This window comes from Mus pahari, chromosome 10, assembly GCF_900095145.1.
Source record: "Mus pahari chromosome 10, PAHARI_EIJ_v1.1, whole genome shotgun sequence".
Classification (NCBI taxonomy): Eukaryota; Metazoa; Chordata; class Mammalia; order Rodentia; family Muridae; genus Mus; species Mus pahari.
Genome location: NC_034599.1, coordinates 48,643,068 through 48,658,970, shown reverse-complemented (window position 1 = coordinate 48,658,970; position 15,903 = coordinate 48,643,068). Strand labels below are relative to the sequence as shown.

The 15,903-nt window shown below is 42.7% G+C and overlaps 1 protein-coding gene across 1 annotated transcript in view; it reads left to right on the top strand.

Annotated features, from left to right (window-relative positions):
- Positions 1-4,993: 4,993 nt before the first annotated feature.
- Positions 4,994-15,903, top strand: part of Cul5 (cullin 5) — a 49,021-nt gene continuing 38,111 nt past the window's right edge. The window contains exons 1-2 of the mRNA XM_021206450.2: positions 4,994-5,468; positions 14,104-14,213. Of these exons, the coding sequence (XP_021062109.1) occupies positions 5,220-5,468; positions 14,104-14,213 (359 nt within the window). The 5' untranslated portion in view covers positions 4,994-5,219. The remainder of the gene's footprint in view (positions 5,469-14,103; positions 14,214-15,903) is intronic.

Here is a 15,903-nt window from a genome sequence, read left to right as displayed (position 1 = left end):
CATAGGCTGTCAAGTTGGTTAACACAAAAAAGTCAGGTGAAATACGTTTGTTCCAAAAACCACACAGTCGTCATTGGGTTTCAAGTTGTGATATGCTGGTATCTGTTTTTGTAATATTTGGAACCTTTAAACATTTTTCTAATATTTCTGCATTTGGATGTTGCTTCCTTCATAAATATTATTGGCTAACAGTAGTTCATAAAGAGCCATGAGAGAATTGGTGACTATCCAACAGTTACTTTGAGAAGACTAGCTACAAAGTAAGTGGTCAGCATCATGCTAACATACACTCTCCCTGGACCCTAGCCATCCTCCAGCACAGGTCAGACAAAATGTCCAGCTTGGAATGTCCATAGCCTTATGCCACTTGGAATGTCCATAGCCTTATGTCACTTTCCAAAGGAGATGAGGTTTCCCTCAGGACAGCCCTCATTCAGACATGTGGAAAGCATCTCCCTTCAATACCATCTCTGGTGTACTGCCTTGCACAGCCTGTATCTGCAAACTCTTTCTAGTTTCTAAGAGAAGTCTGGTTATCTCCACAGCATTGCTCTTTTTATGTCTTTTAAGCACCAAACTTGCAGTTGTTCCTGGCAACTCTTTGCTTTCCAGTGCCACTCCTAGATCACATTATCTTCCCCTCTTCCATAAAAAAAACAAAAACAAAACAAAACAAAAATAAAACTATTTTGTTTTGTGATGAGGTTTTCCTGTGTAGTTCAGCCTCTACCCTGGGATCCTTCTGCCTCAGTTTCCCAAGTGCTAATATTATAGGCATGTGTCATCACACCTAGATCAATGAACATCATATTCTCTCTCTCTCTCTCTCTCTCTCTCAGATTTATTTATTTAATGCTGTGAGCCATCACGTAGTACTGGGAATGAAGGTTGCCTACTCTGATTGGCCTGCTTGCTCCCACTCGCTCTGGGATTTATTCCTAAAGATTTTATTATTATATCTAAGTACACTGTAGCTTTCTTCAGATGCACGAGACGAGGGCGTCAGATCTCATTACGAATGGTTGTGAGCCCGTTTGGTTGCTGGGATTTGAACTCAGGACCTTCAGAAGAGCAGTCAGTGCTCTTAACCGCTGAGCCATCTCTCAGCCCAGCTTGTTTGTTTTTCGATTGGGTCTTTCTTAGCTCAGACTGGTCTGGAATTCACTATGTAGCTGAAGATGACCTTCAATTTCTGATCCTTCTGCCTCCTAAGTGCTGGGATTGTAGGTTGGCAGCACCAATATGCCTAGTTTATGTGCATGTTGAGCAGGACTCTACCAAATGAGTTATGCTCTTTTGACAAAATTAATACAAACCATAGGATTGCTTCAGGCTGTACTGACATTTCATCCACAGTCAGGAAGGTTTGAAGGCAAATAAATATCCAAGGGTGGACTACCTCCCTAAGAGTTTTTGGACAGGGAGGTCCCCTGAAGTATCTCCCCAACTTAAACCTTAAGGCTGTTTTTAAGTCCTTATTTCTGAGTCCTTAGGCTGGAAGTAGTTAAGAGAAAGCAGCCTGAGAATGAGCACAAAACTCCCTCCTAGCTTTCATACTTGAAAGCAGTACACAGGCTGCTGGGGAAGGACTGTGTTGCCATCAAGAGGCTTGCTTGATATAGCTTTGTTTGTTTTTGAGGCCAGTTTTCTTTGTGTAGCCCTGGCTGTGCTGGAACTCTCTCTGTAGACCAGGTTCTCCTCGAACCTTGCCTCTGTCTCCCAAGTGCTGGGATTAACACTGAGAAATGATATGCATTCTTGGGTGCACAGTGGCACGACTGTTGGGAATGTAAACAACTAATTTTAGGATTGGGCTTCAAGTCTGTTCCACAAGAGAATACTTACACACAGTGCTGTAACCCAGGACAAAAAGCCAGTGGCCGGGAAGGTCTTGGGCCTCAGTGGGGAAGCAACTGCTATTGCACTGTTAAATGAGTATGATGTGCCTAGTAAATTGCCTTTTAAACATTTGTGATTATACACATAATTACTGCTGCTGTCAGCCTAGTTTGTCCTGGAGGGATTTCTTTTCCTGCAGAGACTCATTAACCAGTTAGTTAACCACCTGAGAATAACCGTGGCTGTGGCAGAGTGGCCCGGTGTTCAGCTTCCCATGGAAGAAAATAATCGGGTACCTACAATTACCACCTGCACCTCCCAACAAGCCCAGAGAACATTGTAGAAGTGAGGATGGAAAGACTATAAGCCAAAGGAAGGGATGGCAGGTTGTGTGGCTACTTCTTCATTGAAACACTTCTTTGTAAAGGGAGGATGGAGGCTAATGAGAGTCAGGAAGCCGAAGTTAAAGTTCAAAGCTTAGAAACTGTGTTGGCTGGTGTTCTCTTGTTGATTGTGTTACCCAAAAAAACCTGTTTGCAATGTCCCACATGTAGGCTAAAGGAAGTCTGCCCCCAGCTGGCTCTGATTGGTAATAAAGAATTGCTGTACAGCCAATGGCTGGGCAGTGGGAGAGAGGGCAGGACCTCAAGAATTGCAAGGGCTAGGAACCAGACTAGAGGAAGAGAGGAAGGATGGGATGTAGGAATAGCAAGAGAGCAAGGCCAAACAGCCTTGCCTTGTTCCTGTAAGAAGTCGGGTAAGTGGCCACTGGCTACCCGGGTAGCCTGGGAAGGTTTAGGAGTCTCGGGAGTACCAGAGGGGAGTGTTTGCTAGCAGGGGAAAGTTTAGGAGTGCCCAATCTTTCTAGACACGGCATGTCAAAATTAACTTATGTACATGTGTGTTGTATGTGTATCTCTCTGTGTGTATGTATGTGAGTACAGAGGCCTTCGGAGGCTGGAAGCATTAGATCCCCACAGAACTGGAGTTATGGATGTTTGCCACCAAACGTGGGGGTTGGAACCCGAACTCCTGGATCTTCTCAGACAGCCGGTATGTTCTTTACCCCAGAGTCATCTCTCGGGACTAGTCTCCCTTTTATTTTTGCATCCTCAGCTTTTCTTCTTCACTGTTCTTTTCATAAAGTTTAATTAATACTTAAGGTTTCAGGCTGGAGAGATGGCTCAGCGGGTAAGAGCACTGACTGCTCTTCCAAAGGTCCTGAGTTCAAATCCCAGCAACCACATGGTGACTCACAACCATCCGTAATGAGATCTGACGCCCTCTTCTGGTGTGTCTGAAGACAGCTACAGTGTACTTACATATAATAAATAAATAAATCTTTAAAAAAAAATACTTAAGGTTTCTGCCATGAGTGATAAATCCCAGCATTCAGTAATTAATCTATTAAAATGTATGGAATCAGCTGAGGTGGTGGCAAACTCAGGAGACAGAGGCAGGCAGATCTCTTGAGTTCAAGGCCAGTCTGTTTAAAGAGTGAGTTCCAGGAGAGTCAAAGCTATCCAGAGAAACCTTTCTGTTGTGAAAAACAACAGAACAAACCCAACAATGTTAGAATCATGTCACTTTTTTAATGGACTATGACCCTTTTCTTTTTTTTTTTTTAAATTTATGTATGTGAGTACAATGGGCCATCTCTCCAGCCTTTACATTTATTTTTTGCCATAGCACTATGATATAGATGTTTTAAAACTAATTTCACAAACAAGGTAACTAAGGCCTATTGTGGTTAAGTGAAGTAGCAGATCTTTTTTTTTAAAGATTTATTTATTTTATGCATATGCATACACTGTAGCTGTTGTCAGATATACCAGAAGAGGGCATTAGACTCCATTACAGATGGTTGTGAGCCACCATGTGGCTGCTAGGAATTGAATTGAGGACCTCTGGAAGAGCAGTCAGTGCTCTTAACCACCGAGTCATCTCTTCAGTCCCGAAGCAACAGGTCTTAACTCATTTTAAGCACGATATTGTTTGGACGGGGTCTTACTTTATAGCTCTAATTGACCTGGAACTCAAGAGTGTGCTAGGATTAAAGGCATGCTCTACCACACCCAGCAGGAAGCAGATATAAGGAATTCTTGACCATTTCAGAGGGAGGTGCATACCTATAATCCCACCAGTCACTCTGGAGGCAGAGGCAGGCAGAGCTCCAGAGTTCTAGGTCAACCTGGTCTATATACAGAATTCCTGGCCATCCAAGAATACATAGAAAGACGTCTTTAAACAAAGCTACCTGGAATGCTTGGGGCAAAAGGAGTTTTCAGACTTAATATATGAAATAAAATCCTTCAGAGTGGAGCCTGAAAGTCTGCTTTTCTAAGTAGCACCCCAGGTTATATTAATATAAATAATGTACTAGCAACATTTGAGAAACTTCTGTTGTTTTTTGTAGGCCTAGCTGTTCTGGAACTTGCTCTGTAGACCAGGCTGTCCCCAATCTTACGGAGATCCTCCTGGCTCTGCTTTGAGTACTGGGACTAAAATTGTGGGAGAGTAAGAGATGAGTTTCAAAGAAACAAGTTTAATACCAGGAGGTGGTTTCCCATACCTTTAATCCCAACACTTGGGAGGCAGAGGCACCTACCTCCACTCTGAGTTCAAGACCAGACTGGTCTACAGATAGAGTTCCAGTACAGCCAGGGCTACAAAGAAATTCTGTCAAAACCCAAACCAACCAACCAACCAAAACCTCCAAAAGGTAATATTAGGAACTTGCACAATGCATTAAATAACAGTTAACCTGAGAGATCCCTGTATAAACTACACTCTCTTCCCTTATTCAGAGATTCATGATGCAATTTGGAGAAAATACTATAGGGTGCTCTAGGATATGTCTCAAGGAACCCAAGATTAATAATCACTTCTTGAACAAGCCAGGCATTTTTGTTTATCGGAATAACAGTACGTTTGTGCATCATTTATTAATTTACTGGGCGCCTTTTCCACGTCAGCATTTCCTGAGGACAGCAGTAAAAAGCCTTCCAGGCTAATCTAATCCAGAGCTCCGAATAGCCACCCCGATCTGGGGCGAGCGCGTGAGGGCTGCGCCGGCTCCAGCCAGCAGAGGGCGCGCTCTCACGCTCCGCGCGGGCCTCGGGACCCAGTGGCTGTCTGTCGCCTGGGTTGCTCCCGAGCACGCCCCCGCCCGCCGCGTCACGTGACGCCGCCACGGAACCCGAGGTGCGGGCCCTAAGCCGAGCTAAAGTCGTTGCCGGCGGCCGAGGAGGGTGCAAGGCCAGCGGCAGACGCGAAGGCGAGCTGGGGAGGCCCGGGCAAGCGGCTACTACGTCTTCCCGGTCAGGTCGGCTCCCCGTCCCTTCCCACCATTCGCCGCTCGCGTCTCCCCAAGCGTTTGCATGCGCTCTCTCGCGTGGGCAGGCCGGGGTGACCATGTAGCGGGAAAGCCCGAGGAAGCACGGCTGCCCGGGACGAGCTCGGCGCTGACGGCACGCCGCTCCGGCGTCCCCCGCATCCCCCGCCGCGGCCTGCGGGGTCCTGCTGGGAACCCCGGCCTCTCGAGGAGGCCTGGCCCCGAGCGCCGCCAAGTCTCGCCCCGTCTCGCGAGAGGCCAAGTTGAGAACATGGCGACGTCTAATCTGTTAAAGGTAAGCCCCCGGCTGCAGCCCGGCTTCTGCCCGGCCACCGAGGCGCTCGGCTCCGTGTGAGCGGCGAGATGTGTGTGTGAGAGAGAGCGGTCCGGGCTTGTCCACCGGAGCGAGCCGGGGTGGCTGTTGCCCGAGCACCCCGACGCCGGGCCCTGGCCTCGGGCTCCGGAGGATCTGGTGGGTTCCTCCCGCCGGCCCGCTGAGCGACTCGCAGCGATGCTTTCAAGGGACCAACCCCGCCTGGGAGCGAGAGCAGTGTCGCTGGGCCGCGGCAAGCCACCATTGTGACTCTTGGAGTCTGTCCCTTCTGAATGGAGTGTCAAAGACATAATAGGAAAAAAGAATCCCAGCAAAATGCTGCCTAGCAGGTTTCAATGGCCGGTCCCCCCTGCCTCCCCCAACCCCGTTCCTTAATTTGTGTTCACACTGTGCAGGGACTGCGAGTCAGACAGCGGTGCCTGCCTGCCACTTCACCCCTTTCCTCCCTTCTCTGAACGTTACACCTTCCCACCAGTTCTCTCATGCCTGACCCGCCTATTCCCACCTTTTCTCTGCCCCTTGGAGGAACTGTCTCCCAAGCCCGACCTCCCTTATAGGACATCGATGGCACCCGATCAAGTGCTGCCGTCCATCCTTTTAGGTTGTAGAAAAGTTTTCATTAAAGAAAGCATTGACAAGTTTTAAATGCCAGGAGAGTCCCAGGGCGGGCAGGTTATGTATAATCATTTAAAAAAAAAAAAAAAAAAAGGATTGAGGAAGACAGGAAGCGAGTTTGTGGTTTTTAATAAGAATTCTGTCCTGAAAGTACTAACTGAAATATGGGACTAGGGATTATCTGAGGGGACATAGACACTATGTTCTCAGGCTGTGTGAATGAATAATAATAATAATAATAATAATAATAATAATAGAAAACGCTCCCTCTCCCCTAAAAAAGGGTCTCATAATAATAATAATAATAATAATAATAATAGAAAACGCTCCCTCTCCCCTAAAAAAAGGGTCTCATTGGCCCCGTCTAACCAGAACTTGCTGTGTATCCCAGCTAGCCTCGAACTCAGAAATCCTTTGTCTATACTGAGACTGAGTGGAATGGAAAGGTCTACCTGACCCAGCTAGGGGTAAAGATAATTAGGATGATTTTTTAAAATTATTTAATACACTACAGCTGTACAGATGGTTGTGAGCCTTCATGTGGTTTTGGGGAATTGAATTTTTGGGACCTCTGTGGTCAACCCCTCTGCTCCGGTCAACCCTGCTCACTCCAGCCCAAAGATTTATTATTATAATCTTCAGAAACACCAGAAGAGGGTGTCAGATCTCGTTACGGGTGGTTATAAGCCACCATGTGGTTGCTGGGATTTGAACTCGGGACCTTTGGAAGAGCAGTCAGTGCTCTTACCCACTGAGCCATCTCACCAGCCCCACTAGGATGATTTTTAAAGCTCTGCATTCCAGTATAGTAGCACATACCTTTAGTCCCAACATTCTTTTTTTTTTTTTTTTTTAATTATTTTTAAAGATGTATTTATTTTAAGTATATGAGTACACTGTAGCTGTACGGACGGTTGTGAGCTATCATGTGGTTGCTGGGATTTGAACTCAAGACCTCGGCTCGCCCCGGCCCTACTCGCTCTGACCCAAAGATTTATTGTTATATGTAAGTATACTGCAGCTGTCTTCAGACACACCAGAAGAGGGCCTCAGATCCTATTACAGATGGTTGTGAGCCACCATGTGGTTGCTGGGATTTGAACTCTGAACCTTCTGAAGAGCGGTCAGTGCTCTTAACCACTGAGCCATCTCAACAGCCCTAGTCCCAGCATTCTTGAAGCTGAGGCAGTCTGATCTCTGAATCCAGGCCAGTCAGGGCTGTCATTAGAGCCTGTCTCAAAACAAGAAAAAAAAAAAAAGAAGTATTGTAACTTTATGACTCAGCGAAGTCAGATGCCAGAAATATGAATTTTCAGAAAGGATTTTTGAGTTATCAGATAATGACTGTGGGAAAATGCAGATGTCCTAAGTGAATATTATGCAGCATGTGATTTATTTATTTGTTTATTCATTTTTGAGGTAGATCTTTGTAGCTTTGGCTGGTCTTGGTACTCACAGTGTAGGCCAGGCTGCTCTTGAACTCAGGAGAGGTTTGTAGAGTGCTGGGATTCAGGGTGTTCCCCACCAGGCCTGGCTGATAGTCTGATTTCAGATAGCTAGTACTGTTGTAGTATGAAGGACATAATAAACAGACATTTGATTCTGTTACCTACATTGTCAAACGTTTACCTATTTTAGTCGTTGGAACTTTTGGGGAGAGGGATTCCAAATACTCATATTTTGAAAAGTACTAATCATAAAATGGGGAGACTGAAGTTTGTCTTTGGAATATGTGAGGACCAGCCAGGGTCTGTCTATGATGTAATTTATGGGATTATTAAATTCAGGGCTGTTACTACCTTGAGTAGCTATAGAGTTTACTGGGGAGTGGCCAAACTAGCATTTTTTTTTTTTTTTTTTTTTTGTAGATTAGTATATTGGCTTATTTGAGAAATGCCTTGGACTTCTGCAAGTATATTTTACCAAAGAGAAAATTAGCATGTCCATTGGTTAGAAATGGGAGATGTGGGCCAGACAAGAATACAGTTTGAGTCAGTACCAGATCTACCAGTTGTACCTGAAACATGCTGAATAATGAGCCCGAGTCCCTTCAAGGGGACATCCCAGTTTGCTTGTGACATGCAGAAAGGTGGTATTTTTGTTTTGTCTCATTTGTTTGGGGGTAGGTTGTTTTGTTTTTATAGTTGACAGAATTCAGAGAAATAACTACTAGTACATTTGAGAAAATAAGATTAGAAACTTTATGAAATTTCTAAGAATCTGATGCAATAAAATCTGCTTTTATATTGGCATTTTATTTTATTTGGGATCATGTTTTCTGGTTAGATCAAGTGAACTGTTAATTGGATTTTGGCAATCTTTTGAGTATATAGTGTATATTTGACATACAGTTTGCAACTGGTTGAATCTTCTGACTCCTTTTCGTGTGGGACCTATCCCTGTTTTCTTTTCCTCACACAGTGTAGCTGTAGAACATTTCTAGCAATCTGACAGCCCCATTTCATCTCCTACTTTGGATTACTTGATACTTTATTCTACCTGTTCTTTTTCTTTTGCAGTTGTCATCTGAGCCCAGAGTGCTCATTCTCTTCTGTTTCAGTTGATTCTTCTACTCCAAACAGCAATTGTTCAAATGTTTTCACTCCTCTTAGTTCCTAACACTAACTAGCAATGTCCACATTCATTTATTTCCCTTGGCCACTACCATGGATCTTTCTGGTTTCCCCATATTACCGCAGCTCTTTTTCCAGTTGCCTCCACCTGTTTTGTTCAGCCTGTAGTGTCCTCTTGGACTTGGTGGAGTGTCTCCCTCCTGCTGCTCTGCTCTTTTTCCCGAGTAACTATAAGAAGGCTTGTATCTCTTGTGTCTCAGTATAAGCCTGTAAGACTTTTCCCTTAATTGACCCATTCAGTTACCTTGAAGCCGTCAGATGTAAGAGCCTGAACAGTAGGGATATCCTGATTGCCAAACCAGAGTCTTCTTGATAAGGTTCATCCTCTTGTCTGGTATTATTTCTTATTCTCTGATGTTTCTTTTTTTAAATGTGATTTTTTCCTCCTTATTTTTACTGTCTTCCCTAATCACTTGTTTTTCACTAACATACAAATTATTTTTCTGGACTCAATCTTCAGCTCTTTCTGTCTTTGTATTTTGTTGTTGTTGTGGTGCAGTTACAACACCTCTTTCATAATTTTATCTCTTAGTGCTAATCTGATCTCTAGACCAAATTACGTCTCTGGCCCTATCACTTTCTTGCTTAGCTATGGTCCATCGTGCCAATCATTTGAAACCATCTCAGTTGGATCTTTTAACAAGAAACTGAAAAGGAACTGAAATGGGAGGCCCAGCATTTCTCTCAGTGCAAACTTTCATCATTTGGACAGAAAGAAAATAAAAGTACAAACAAGCAAGTCTAAGTGTCTAGTATTTATTTATTAAAGTATTTTATTAGACACCAACATGCAACGGTACCCTAAGGAATTCAAAGACAAACATAATAATGCCCATGCTCTATGGAAATTTGTCATATTCAAGAAGATTGTGCTGATGGTTTTCTCTTAAGGCAGGAAAAGTTTCAGGAATGTTACTATGTGCTATTTGTGCCTTACATATTGAAATATTTTTGATGGGATGATTAAAGAAAACTAGGAAGAAAGCATTAGAGGGAATTTTGAAGAGTGGATACTGTGTGTTTGCATATGCATATGTTTGAATGTGGAAGGCAGAGTCAACCTGGGAGCTGTCCACCTTGTTTTTTGACTGGCCTAGAATTTTCCAGTCACCCTAGATTGGCAGGCAGGGAGTCTTGGGGATACACATGCCACTCTTTCACTAGCATTGGGATTACACAGAAAGGCCACCATACTCAGTGGTTTGGTTTGAGGGTTTGTTTGTTTGTTTGTTTGTTTGTTTGAGACAGGGTTTCTCTGTGAAACAGAGCTCTGGCTGTCTTAGACTGGCTTTGTAGACAGGGTTGGCCTCAAACTCACAAAGATCCGTCTCCTTCTGCCTCCCAGTGCCCAGTTTTGTTTTTGTTGTTGTTGTTGCTGTTGTTTTTTAATAAGAGTTCTCGGGGCTGGAGAGATGACTCAGTGGTTAAGAGCACCGTCTGCTCTTCCAGAGGTCCTGAGTTCAATTCCCAGCAACCACATGGTGACTTACAACCATCTGTAATGGGATTTGATGCTTCTTCTGTTGTGTTTGAAGACAGTGAAAGTGTAGTCACATACATAAATAAATCTTTAATAAAAGTGGGGGGGTCCTGGATGATTAAATTCATGTTTTCTCATTTCTGTAAGGCAAGTACATACCAACTGAGACATCATGCAATACTCTGTAGCATCTTGAATTTTGATTGTAAGACTTATATTGCTTAACTTTATAATTGCCAAAAGTGCCTGTATAGAAAGGAGAAGGGGGTGTGATAGCATGCACTGGGTCTGGGGTGGGGGAGGGAGTGGGGGTGGGACGGAGGCAATAGGTGGATCTCTAAGTTTGATGCCAGCTAGGCCATCTGAGATTTATAGTGAAACCTTGTCTCAAAAAGAGGAATAGTAGTTGGGGAGATCACTCAGCAATTAAGAGCATTGGTTCTTGCAGATGACCTCGGTTCAGTTCCCAGCACCCACCTTATGTGTTATAGTTAACTGTCTGTAAAAGAGAACCAGTGCTTTCTTCTGCCCTCTGCAGGCAACTACACATGCACTTAAATACACACATACAGACACAAATAAAATATTTTTTTAAGGAGGAGAAATGAAGTTACAGGACAATAATAGTAGTAGAAAAAGTAATAGGAAGCCAGGCATAAGGTTAGCATGTAACGTATACTTTGGGATCATAAATCTGGCTAAACTCATTAGTTAGCTCCAGGAGGAAAACAAAATTAATCTTTCAATTTACCTAAGTTTTTCTGTTTAGACAGCGTCTAACTGTGTAGGTCTAACTGTCCTGGAATTTGCTTTGTAGATTAGACTGGCCTGGAACTCAGATTCAGATAGGGCTTCTGCCTCCATAGTGCTAGAATGTAAAGGTATACGTCGTTGTGCCTGGCTCACTTAAATTCTGTAGTTGAAGGGGAAAAGGCTCAGCTAATCCTGGCACTGAGTTTTGGTGTTTATCTCTCAGTGTCTTTATAATATTACTATGTGATAGCAGTAGGCCCTTGGGGCAAGGCCTTGGGGTAACCTTTGTAAGTGACTATAAGAAACATCACTTCCTTTTAGTCTTATATGATGATGGCTGTTTGTAGTTCATAACTTTTGGTGCCGTAGACCCTTTTACATTTTTCCATGAATTTATCATTTGATAAGCCTGCTGATCCCGAATTCTAGTGGGTCCAGTAGGTCTATGGTAGGTTTAATATTTTAGGTAAAATTATTACCCAGAAGATTTGATGTAGGTTATAAGAGGATATGTTAAAAAATGGTTTCTGAGGCCGGGCGTGGTGGTGCACGCCTTTAATCCCAGCACTGGGAAGCAGAGGCAGGTAGATCTCTTGTGAGTTTCAAGGCTAGACTGGTCTACAGAGCAAATTCCAGGCAGCCAGCACTACTAAAATAAAAATCAACAAATAGAACAAAAAGAATCCTGCAATAAATGATTAGACTAAGCAGTATCTTTAAAAACATTTGTGAGGCCGGGCGTGGTGGCGTGCGCCTTTAATCCCAGCACTCGGGAGGCAGAGGCAGGCGGATTTCTGAGTTCGAGGTCAGCCTGGTCTACAGAGTGAGTTCCAGGACAGCCAGGTCTACACAGAGAAACCCTGTCTCGAAAAACCAAAAAAAAAAAAAAAAACCAAAACACATTTGTGTGGTCTGGCAAGTCGGATCAGCTGGAAAAGCTCTTGCTGCCAAGCCTGATAACTTGAGCTCAGTCCTCTGCGATCCCATGGTCCAGAGAGCCTACATTCAGAAACTGTCCTCCGACCTCCAAATGCACGCCATGGCACCAATGCACCTGCATAGGAAGATGTAAAATAAATCGGTAGAACTTTAAAAAGTACGTTATATAAGAACAAATCACGAGTTTCGTAAAATGGTGCTACTTTACTAGAAAATGAATGGGGGGGGTAAAAAAAGAAAAGAAATGAATGAAATCCATTGGCCAGAACAAGTTGTATAAATACATTTAGCCTGAATAGGAACTAAGCTCTTGATTGGTACAAATGAGGTTGTTCCCTCTTTCTGTCTAGTACCTGACTAATTAATTTGTTTTTTCCTCCTAATAAGATACTATTCATAGGACAAAATGGTTAGGATGAACTAGTGTTTTGATATACTTATTTGGTAATGCTCATTTAAATCTTTGTATATGTTTCCTTTGTGTCTTGTGCTGCTCTCAAATTTGATGTCAAGATTTTATTAGCATTGTAAGATGAAACATTTTCTTTTGGCATTGATTTCAACCAACTGTGAATCAAAGTACTTTTTTTTTTTTTTAGTACTTAAAAAAATTAGACTTTTAAACATAAACAGATATTTTCCTTGTCACTTGATAATTATTTATATAATATGATATATTAAGAATTAGAACTAAGCCAGGTGGTGATGGCCCATACCTTTAAACCCAGCCCTTGGGGAGGCAGAGGTAAATGGATCTCTGAGTTAGAGGCCATCTTGGTCTACAGAATGAGTTCAGGACAACCAGAGATATACAGAGAAACCCTGTCTTGGTAAAAACAAAACAACATAGCAGGATTAAAGGTGAGTGGCACCACTGCCTGGTGGGCTTTTGTGGGTTTATAATGTTTTATTTTGTTTCTTTGAACTGGGTCTTTGTAGCTATAGCTTGTCCTAGAACTCAGTATGTGGACCAGGCTGGCCTTGAACTCATAGACATTCACCTGTTTCTGTTTCCAAGTTCTGCCACCACACCCAGCCTCCCTCCCTCCCATTTTTTTTTTTTTTAAAAAAAAATCCATGGACATAAATATTTTACATGCATGTAGGTGCAATATGTGCATGGTTGGTGTCCCTGGAAGTCTGAAGAGAGACTCAGATCCCTTAGAAGTGGAATTGCAGAGAGTTAGTTGTGAGTTACCCCCATGCTAGGATCTAAACCCAGTTCTTTGCAAGAGTAGCAAGTGCTCTTAAATGTTGAGCTGTCTCTTCGGCTGACAGCTTTACAGTGTGAAGAGTTTAGTACAGCTACAAAATTAGAGCATTAAGTCTCTGTAAGATACCCATTCATTTTCAACACCAGAAAGACTCAGGCTTTACTGCAAGCTGGCGTAATTACTGTTATTTGTTATGTAGCTGCAACATTCAGTTGGAGATCAGCTTAAGAGAGAGAAGTATAGGACGGCCTCTAGGAGGTCCCAAGTGTAGCTTCTGTTATCCTTCCCGTGGTCAGTGTATGACAGTATACACGAATTATGCCTAAGGATGCTAATCTAACTTTCTTCCTGTCCAATTTGTGTGGAATTTCTTCACAAAGACCAGAATGTTTATGTCCATGAGTACTTTGAACTCTATATTGACACAAAGCCCTTCTTTAAATTACATTGTTAATCTTTTAAATTGGCCAGTCCCACTTTTGAGACCATGTTGACCCTGCCAGTCCCCTACCAAAACTACATTTGTTAGCTTGTCCCTTACACAGGACCTAAGGTTCATTTTAGGTACACATTCCAGTTGACCAGGGATTTATCTGCCGGAAGGAGCCAAGAAGGAAGGCCACACTCTTTATAACAAATTCTTTCCTGTACATTCCATCTTAATCTTAGTATTGCTGTCTCTTTCTTCCCCCTTCTCCTAGGATTGACCCCAGGGACTCATGCACAGGCTATAATTCTGACCTATAACTTCACCCTTGATTTGTGTTTATAGTTATCTTTGATACCCTGCTATAAGATTAACCCTATAAGAACTCTGTTTAAGAAAGGCATTTGTTTTAAATTTGATCTCTTTATTTTTCTGGGTATCTTTTAAGAGATAGATATTTTTAGATAAAAGTATGTGAAACTTTTGTATTTAATTGATTTAAAATAAGCCATATTTTATCTCTTTTATTTTTAAGAATAAAGGTTCTCTCCAGTTTGAAGACAAGTGGGATTTCATGCGTCCAATTGTTTTGAAGCTTTTACGCCAGGAATCTGTAACAAAACAGCAGTGGTTTGATCTATTTTCGTAAGTAATCCAGTAATTCTGTTTGTTAACAGAGCGGGTTTTGGTGGCTTTCCATACTGGATAGACAGTATGAATTTAAGTGATAGGAAAACCTGTGTATTGTTACTAGTTGTGTTGGAGAGTCCAAAGACAGAGTCTAGGGTCCTTGACCTGCTAGGTGGCCTTATAAGCCTGAACATACAGCGAAAAGGCATATGGGTTGAAATTGGAAGATTTAAGGGGGAGATTAAGCACAGATTTCCAAAAGTCCTTTTCCAGGGGATTCACCTGGGACATTACATTCTTTTTCTTAGACTTGTTTATTTCATTTTATGTGTATGAGTATTTTGCTTGCATGTATGTCTATGTAATATATGTGTTTTTGGTACTGGTGGAGGACAGAAGAAAGTGTTGGATCCCATGGAAATGGAGTTAGTGAGCCACCATGTGGGTGCTAGGAAATGACCTCGGGTCCTCTGCAAAAATAACAAGTGCTCCTAACTGCTGAGACATCTCTTCAGCCTTGGGACATTTAATTTCTTCAGCAGCAAGATTGAAAACATGTGATATTTTATCAAGAGTTAATGAAAGTGGCTATATAGTCATTCAAATTCTGGATTCCTAGGAAGAGTAAGTATAAATTGAGTAAAATCAGGATGTTTGTGTTATCAGTTTAGAGCCACTGAACCAGTGATATCATTTCAGGAAAGGTTTATTTACATGTGGGAACCTGGCAGTTCTCAGATTCCAGTCTAAGGCTAACCTTACAAACAGATTTTTCTAAGGAATTGAATCTCAGGTCTGCTTTGTTACTGCTTAGCCCTTGGCCAAATGTCTAGAGAACAGTTATTGTTAGAAGTCCCTAGGAGGCAGTGTAGCAAGTTTTAACAACCCCATTAATCACAAAGTTCACCTTAGAAGCTAAATGAAATGGTTTTCTCCTTCAGTTTCTATGTGAACTGTTAATTTAATTTAATATGTATGAGTGTTTTGCCTGCATATGTACAAGTACACAGTGTGCATGCCTGGTTCCTTTAGAAACCAGAAGAGTATGCCAGATCCCTTGAACAGTTGTCAGCCTCCATGTGGCTGATGGGAACTGAATCCCAGTCCTGGGGGAGTAACAAACAAGTCTTCCTCACCCCGAGCCACTTCGATAGCATCCCCACCCCACATCCTTTGGTTTTGTTGTTGGTTGGTTGGTTGTTCTTTTTTTTAAATTTAATTTAATTTAATTTAAAAATTATTTTATTTATTTACATTTCAGCCGTTTTTCCCCTCCCAGTTCCTCCTCCCACAGTTCCTCATCTCATGCATTCATCCTCCCTCTTACCTCCAAGAGAGTGCTCCCCCCTCATCCCTCTCACCTCTTACCCTCCTTCCCTGAGGCCTCAAGTCTCCCCTGGATTAGGCACATCTTCTCACACTGAGGCCAGACCAGGCAGTTCTCTGCTATATGTACCAGGGGCCTAGGACCAGCCACTGTATGCCTGGTTGGTGGTTCAGAATCTGGGAGGTCCCAGGGGTTGGGGTTCGTTGAGACTGCTGGTCTTCCTTTGGGGCCACCCTCTCCTTTAGCTTTCTTTCTTTCTTTCTTTCTTTCTTTCTTTCTTTCTTTCTTTCTTTCTTTCTTTCTTTCTTTCTTTCTTTCTTTCTTTTATTAGTTATTTTCTTTATTTACATTTCAAATGCTATCCCAAAAGTTCCCTAT